Raw genomic sequence first — 7,743 nt, 5'->3', positions numbered from 1 at the left:
GTCATGCTCTTGTATGTGTGGAATGAAGTTATTGTGTTGGATTTCTATCCACATTCCCCCTGGGAAACGGTGGGTCCGAGTGCAGTGGTGCTCACGACTAACTGATCATCAACCAGTTACAGATTTCTTTGTTTCTCTCCACTCCCACAGTTTCACTTGATTTACCAAGAACATGTTGTTTCCCTAGTAATAATAATAATGATATAGTGTGTTTTTGTTAGTTTGAGTAGGATCATTTAACTTTTCACTTTGTCCCCTGTGTTGTTCCTGGAGTCTATTGGCAGGGAAATAAAAGGTATAAACATTGTGATTTTGATTATAAATTAAAATGATCAATATAAAGTATAAGCAATATTAAATTGTTAACCATAACTAATCAATGTTATTAAAATTAAGTGTAGTAAGTATAAGTAAGATTTAAAAAGGGTTAAATTGTAAGTTAAAAAGGTTAAGAATTATAGTTTAAACTAAAAGTCTGACACTCTTTAAAGCCAAGCATGCTGCTATTGTATACTTTCCTGGCCACAAGTCACAGGCTTTGGCGTGAACTACTGATGCATGAGTGGGTGCTTTTATCACAGCATGAGTGCTTTAGAACATTCTGATTTTTCTTTTTCTATAGAGATGAAATAATAAAGTTTTGATTATGGGCCGGCCCGGTGGCGCACTGCTACAGTGCGCCGCTTGGGAAGCGCGGCAGCGCTCCCGCCGAGGGTTCGGATCCCACATACAGACCGGCCGCTCACTGGCTGAGCGAGGTGCGGGAGCAACACCGAGGGTTGCGATCCCGTTGCCAGTCCCGGTCCAGTGCGGGCGCGACACTGAGGGTTGCGATCCGTTGCCGGTCACGAAAAAAGACAAAAAGGAAAAAAAATAAAAAAAATTAATTTAAAAAAAAAAAAAGATAAATCAGGGCCGGCCTGGTGGCGCACTGGATAGTGCGCTGCTTGGGAAGCGCGGCGGCGCTCCCACCCGAGGGTTCGGATCCCACATACAGACCGGTTCCCGCTCACTGGCTGAGCGAGGCGCGGGAGCAGCGCCAAGGGTTGCAATCCCGTTGCCGGTCCCCGGTCTGGTACGGGGGCAACACTGAGGGTTGCGATCCGTTGCCGGACACGGAAAAAGACAAAAAGACAAAATAAATAAATAAATAAATAAATAAATAAAAGATAAATCATCATGTAAAAGGTTAAGTAAAAAATATAAATAAAGCAAGATTTTTGTGGTTGTTGTCCACACTTGCACTAGACACTTGTGGTCCACCTCTTTTTTCCTCATCCTATCCACACCACCTATTCAGGTCCAATGAATCCTGCGGAGCTGGTCTCCGGCAGAGGACAGTCAACTCATAGCAACCTTCATATGTTTCTTAAAAAGATAAAAGTGCTCAGGCCTCATGACAACTAAGACCCTTCTAGAAGAAAACCCTGGAGAAACACTGGCCCCAAGCAGACCAGGAGCTTCCAGCAGCATGGTCTGCAGCAAGGAGCAAAATGCCATGATAAACAGGATGTATTATAGGGCAGGTAAGAGAAATGAGCCACATCTGTAGGTATCAATGTAGACACAGCTCAAAAACCTGTGGAAGGATGGAAACCAAGTGGCAGAATGTGTATACAACACGGTACGTAAATAAAAACACAATGTGACACATTTTCCAAGGATGCACATACCACAGTTAAAGCGGATAAACAGAAAGGCAGCTTTCACAGTTCCTCAAAAAGTTTAACATAGATCCAAAAGTTACCACATGATCCAGTAATTCCACTCCTAGGTATATACCCAAAATAACTGAAAACAAGAACTTAAACAGATACGGGTATGCCAATGTTCACAGCAGCCTATTCACCACAGCCTAAAGATGGAAACAACCCAAGTGTCCATCGACATGTGAGTGGATAAACAAAATGTGCTCTGTGCATACAGTGGATTTTTATCCAGCCATAAAAAGGAATAAAGTACTGATTCATGCTACAGGATGAAAAAAATTTGAAAACATTATACTAAAAAGCCAGACAAAAAGGCAAATATATGATTCTACTTACATGAAATACCTAGATTAGGCAAATTCGCAGAGACAAAATGTAGATTAGAGGTTACCAGGGACTGGGGGGTGGGGAATGGGGAGTTGTTGTTTAATGGGTATGGAGATTCTGCTACGGTGATGAAACAGTTTTGGAAATAGATAGTGATGGTGGTTGTTCAATACTGTGTGTGTAACGAATGCCACCAAACTATACACTTAAAAGTGGCTAGGGATGGCCGGTGACTCAGTGGGTTGCAGCATGTTGCTGATAACACCAAGGTCCAGGCTTCAATCCCTGTCGTGGCCTGCTGCCTAAAAAACCAAAAAAACAAATAAAATAAAAGTGGTGAGTTTTAGGGGACTGGCCTGTGGCTCACTCGGGAGAGTGTGGTGCTGATAACACCAAGGCCATGGGTTCGGATCCCATATAGGGACGGCCTGTTTGCTCACTGGGTGAGCGTGGTGCTGACAACACCAAGTCAAGGGTTAAGATCCCCTTACCAGTCATCTTTAAAAAAAAAAAAAAAGTGGTGAGTTTTAGAAAGCAAATACTCATACAGGCCAAATTCCTGGGGAGCGGGGAGATACACTGTGGAGGGAGGATGTGGAAATCAACTTGAGCCTTAGCTGTAAGCCCACTTTTAGAGAAGACTCTGTGTTCATGTAGCACTCCTGACATTAAAAAAAGATAAGGGCCAGCCTGTGGCTCACTTGGGAGAGTGTGATGCTGATAACACCAAGGCCATAGGTTCAGATCCCTATATACGGATGGCCGGTTAGCTAACTTCGGAGAGCGTGGTGCTGACAACATCAAGTCAAGGGTTAAGATCCCCTTACCAGTCATCTTTTAAAAAACAGGATAAAAGATTGGGGCCGGCCCGGTGGCGCACTGCTACAGTGCGCCGCTTGGGAGTGCGGCGGTGCTCCCGCTGAGGGTTCGGATCCCACATGCAGACGGGTGCCCGCTCACTGGCTGAGCGAGGGGCGGGCCCAGCACCGAGGGTTGCGGTCCCGTTGCCGGTCACGAAAAAAAACAAAAAAAAGGAAAAAAAAAAAAAAAAAAAGGATAAAAGATGGGGGCCGGCCCGGTGGCGCACTGCTACAGTGCGCCGCTTGGGAGTGCGGCGGTGCTCCCGCTGAGGGTTCGGATCCCACATGCAGACGGGTGCCCGCTCACTGGCTGAGCGAGGGGCGGGCCCAGCACCGAGGGTTGCGGTCCCGTTGCCGGTCACGAAAAAAAACAAAAAAAAGGAAAAAAAAAAAAAAAAAAAGGATAAAAGATGGGGGCCGGCCCGGTGGCGCACTGCTACAGTGCGCCGCTTGGGAGTGCGGCGGTGCTCCCGCTGAGGGTTCGGATCCCACATGCAGACGGGTGCCCGCTCACTGGCTGAGCGAGGGGCGGGCCCAGCACCGAGGGTTGCGGTCCCGTTGCCGGTCACGAAAAAAGACAAAAAAAAGGAAAAAAAAAAAAAAAAAGGATAAAAGAGGTGAGGTCTCCACAGCATTTCAGAGAGCCTGCTCTAATTGGCAGAGTTTTTGCCCAGACCAGTGTGATACATGGTGGGGGACCCATGGACCTCGGGTCAGTCTGGCTCTCACCTCCCCACCCCCTCCTGGATTCTGGGCCCTGGTGCCCCTCATATCCCAACCACCAGGAGAATCAGGGCTAGAAATGATTCCAGCAGTGTCCAGGTCACGGTAAACTCATTTACAGTCTTTATTGTAAAGAAGTTGCAGTTGGAACATGGGACACTGAAAATACACAATCACGGATTGCTCTTTCAGAAGAGAGAGGGAGAGATTGATATATACAAAAATTGTAAACATGTTCACTTAAATATCCACACGGCATTGGTCTATGCTACAACGTACAGGGCCGTCACTCACTGCAACTCCAGAGAGAGGCGTCTGTCTGTGAGAACGAAATGTGCAACCGCGTTTGGTGCGTTTGGTATCGACAATGTGAAAAGCCAGCTTCGAGCAATGCATGAGTAGTCAGCTATGCACAGGGACCCCATCCGGGGCTGGGCCTTAAAATGGGGTGTGTTGAGGGGCGTGGGAACTGGTCCAGGAAGCCAAGGTGAAGAGAAGAGGGCACTGTGGGCAGATGGAACCTCCAGGCCTCTTTCCTCCTGAGGGGTTTGTCTTGCCCCACACTGAGGGGTCTGGCTCCTTCCTTTGGCCTGGTCTTACCGAAGGACTGGGACAGGGCTGATGCCCAGGCCCACAGCCATCTTGTGCCTTCCTGGCCAGAACCACCCACACCTGGGCAGGGGCCTGGGCCAAGGCAAGTAGGGGCAGCTTGTGGGGCTCTATGAGGTGAAACCTGAAGACTTGACTACAATCACAACACCGAAAGGGCTGGGCTGCTCTAGCGAGCCTGTGAGAGGAGATGGAGGGAGGCTCCAGACAGGACAAATCACCATGACAGGAGCAAGGATAGTCACTACCAACAGGGACACAGAATGGGGAACAGTGGCCATGATCCCGGGCTTCAGGGTGAAGGTACTGTCCCTGTCCCCTGTCCTGGGCAGCCCCTGCACCTGGCCAGCTAGACCCCTGACCCCAGAATGGACATGTGAGCCCCAAGTTGGCTGGTCCACGAGGAGAATGCCTCCCCCAGGCCAGTGCACTCCAGGCTGGAGGACGCATCACCTGGGCCATGCTGTCCCCTTAGGATCTCAGGCCTGGGGCCAAGTACTGAGAGGACTGGGGGGATTTGGGGAGGACAGCCCACGCACCCTGGGGGCTACCCCTTCTTGGCCCCAGACGACCCAAAGTGGCCACCCCTTCTGTTCCTGGCCCTGGGCCGGAGGGACCTGAGGGAGGTCTCGGGATGCCTTGGAGCCTGGGTCCGCGCCTGCCAACCACTAGTATGCGGGCACCTGGTACCCTTTGGGGCTGGTGTCCAGGGTCTCGGTGAAAGGCGGGCTCTGGTAGGTCTCGGTGCCCTCCACGCCGCTGCCCACTGGGTAACCGGGGTAGGCCTGGACCGCCCCAGCGCCCAGCTGCTCGGTGGCGAAGAGGGACATGTCGGTGCCCAGGCGGAACCGCTGCAGGGCCTTCACGGTAAGCGCCACCTGAGCGAGGAGCCGGGGTCAGCGGGGCCGTCCGCGCCCCCCGCCCCGCCGCCCCCGGGCCGCACTCACCCAGCTGAGGATGGAGAAGAAGCTGAAGGCGATGGCGGCCCGCGCCGCGTCCCCAGCCTGCGCCGTGCCGGGACCGGGCGTCGTGCGCTGCCACTGGTTGGCGAGGAAGCAGAAGCCCACGAACCACAGGAAGGACCAGAGCCCTGCGAGACGGTCGGCACTCAACACCTGGCCTGCTTCAGGACTCGCCCGCAGCACCAGGAACTCCAGCCCAGTGCCGCGCCCCGCCCCATCCCGCCCCATGACGCTCATGCCCCGCCCACCCGGGAAGCCCGGCCTCACTCGTTCACCAGGCCCCGCCCCCTGGGAAGGCCTGCAGTGATCCACGCGCAAGGCCCCGCCCACCTGGGAAGCCCCGCCTCTTCCAGCGCGCCGGCCCCCTCCCGTCACTCGGCCCCGCCCACCTGAGAAACCCAGGTCTAGCAGCACCACGCGGCGGCGGTCGCGGACGCTGCTGATCTGCTGGAAGCGCACGTCGAGCATCAGGAAGGCGGCACAGGCGAGGAAAGCTCCGAGGCCGAGCGCGACGCCGAAACGGCAGGCGCCCGCGTTCCCGTTGAAGACGCAGCGCAGCTCCGGGCCGCTGTCGGCGTTCACGTAGCCCTCGTTGATGATCGGCCCGAAGACGGCGATGGAGAACACCTGCGGGCGGCGGGCGGCGCTCAGGGCCCTGCGGGGGCCCCCTCTCCCCACCGAGAACTGAGGTCTCCGTCGCCCTCCCTGAGCGCACATGCCCCTTTGCCTGACCCTGCGTTCCCCAGCAGCACCCGGCCCATCTCTGGGTAGGGGTTGAGGTCTTTGGGCCCACCTTCCTTTCCCACCCCCTCACATGTTTAGTAATTATTGACAACATAAACTATTTCGTGAACATCCACTATGCCCAGGCACTTTGCTAAAACCGCTACTTGACATGCGTTCGCTCACTAAGTCCTCCAAAAAAACCCCACGGGGCTTTTCCCTTTTATAGATGGGGAAATTCGGGCTCCAACAGGTTAAGTGGCTTGTCTAGGATCACACAGCTGATAAGACCTGGGGCTGAAATTCAAGCCTGGTTCTCTGCACCGCGTGGGTCCCACGGTGTCCCCCCAACCCCCAGCTCACTCGAGAGTGTGGGAACAGGAGTCTTCATCTGGATCGGTGGTCCTAGGTTGGAGCCGTCAGGGCGGCAGGGCTGAGGGAGGCAGGAGTGGAGCCGGGAGAGAAGGGCGAGAGCGTAGGGATGCAGTGGAGGGACAGCTGCACAAAGCTGTTGGCCGAGCCCCGCGGGGAACCTGCCCTCCGCATTTGGGAGCTGTGCGGCCTGTTTCCTAGCATGCCAAATGGGGTAACAGGCACAGGTCATAGAGTGTTGGGACAGAGAAATGTCCACGCAGCTCCCTGCACATGGCGGGAACCCGAGAGAATGAGGGCCCCCCATGACTGCAATTAATTATTAATATCATTTTTAAGTGTTTGGGCTCAAAAGGCGACACTGTTGACCTCTAGGGTTCAGCTAAGCCCCAGTGCCTCTGCCCACCAGTTCTGGGAGGCAGGGAGGAGGGGGACCAGTCATCCTAAACCAGACGCTGCACTTTCAGCTCTGGGCAGCCCTGTTTCCAAGAAAAAAAACCCAGTCTCAACTCTCGCTCCTTTCCTGCCCTATCTCCGAGAGACCAGGGTACGAACGTGTCCCCTCAGGGTGGCCCCCAAGTCGGGATAAGAGCTGAGACAGAACATAGGAGTCCTGCATCTTGTCTGTTCAGTCACTCCGCTGGGAAGGCCCAAGCCCCTGCCCCACCCTGGGCACCGCCCTCCTCGAAGACAGGCGTGGAGGTACGGCCCGCGCCAGCTTCACTGGGCTGGACCAAACCTAGAACTCGGCACCCTTCCTCCCATCTCTCCTACCTGGAGGGGAGGGAAGAAGGAGCGAGGCCCCGGTCCGAGGGATGCCCCAGTGGGTAGGTTGCCCCCAAGCCTGCCTCTCCCGCACCACCTCCAGGACGCCCTCCCAGTTGCAGAGCCCCTTCCGGCTGCTCCCTCCCTCAACTCACAGCTGGACCTAAGGAGGACTGAGGCTGTGTGTGCGGGGGAAGGGGGCAGGCAGCCTGGTCCCTCTCGGCTCCCGTAGCCCCCTCCTGGTGCTGGGGCTCAGCCCCGAATCCCCTCCACGAATCTCGTCTCCACTCCTGTGCCCGCTTCCAGGTCGTGAAAACAGGAAAAAAGGAGCGAGGGCTGAGGAAGGGGATTGGACTTAGACCTAAGGAGGAACTGGGGGGTAGGGGGCGACCGGCGGTGACCTCAAGGTCCCTCTATGTTGCCGCCGGCCCCTCCCCCGCCCGCAGGTGGGCGCGCCCAGCACGGTGACGTCCCCCCAACCTGCGGCCCGCGGGGGAGGGGTCGTTGAGGCTGAGGGCGAGGGCCAAGGGGCGAGGGGCGAGGGGCGAGGCGGGATCAGGGAGCCGGGGCGGGGGCCACTCACCCAGGACGCGACCCGCAGCAGGGTCTGGGGCCGCCGCGCGAAGCTCACGGGGTCCAGGGCGGCCCCCGCGCGGCCCGCGCCGAATGAGGCGCCCTCCATGGCCGGCCCGG

The 7,743-nt window shown here is 55.4% G+C and overlaps 1 protein-coding gene across 1 annotated transcript; it reads right to left on the bottom strand.

Moving 5' to 3' along the window:
* Nucleotides 1-3,719: 3,719 nt before the first annotated feature.
* SYNGR3 (synaptogyrin 3) lies at nt 3,720-7,737 on the bottom strand. Its single transcript, XM_008581671.1, has 4 exons — nt 7,634-7,737; nt 5,580-5,817; nt 5,176-5,318; nt 3,720-5,106 (listed from the first exon to the last, which is right to left on the bottom strand). Exons 1-4 carry the CDS (start codon nt 7,730-7,732, stop codon nt 4,897-4,899), a joined length of 690 nt encoding a protein of 229 aa, XP_008579893.1. The 5' UTR covers nt 7,733-7,737; the 3' UTR covers nt 3,720-4,896.
* Between the last annotated feature and the right edge of the window lie 6 nt (nt 7,738-7,743).

Source organism: Galeopterus variegatus, unplaced genomic scaffold, assembly GCF_000696425.1.
Source record: "Galeopterus variegatus unplaced genomic scaffold, G_variegatus-3.0.2 Scaffold92, whole genome shotgun sequence".
Lineage (NCBI taxonomy): Eukaryota > Metazoa > Chordata > Mammalia > Dermoptera > Cynocephalidae > Galeopterus > Galeopterus variegatus.
The sequence above is the reverse complement of the archived record's forward strand: the minus strand, read 5'-3'. Positions and strand labels throughout refer to the sequence as shown.

Excerpts from the sequence above, each read along its gene's own strand:
- SYNGR3 (XM_008581671.1), bottom strand. The coding sequence starts at position 7,732 with ATGGAGGGCGCCTCATTCGGCGCGGGCCGCGCGGGGGCCGCCCTGGAC. Across the intron at positions 5,319-5,579 it reads GCTAGACCTGGGTTTCTCAG|GGCTCTGGTCCTTCCTGTGG; the intron begins GTGGGCGGGGCC and ends ACCGTCTCGCAG. Across the intron at positions 5,107-5,175 it reads TCTTCTCCATCCTCAGCTGG|GTGGCGCTTACCGTGAAGGC; the intron begins GTGAGTGCGGCC and ends CTCCTCGCTCAG.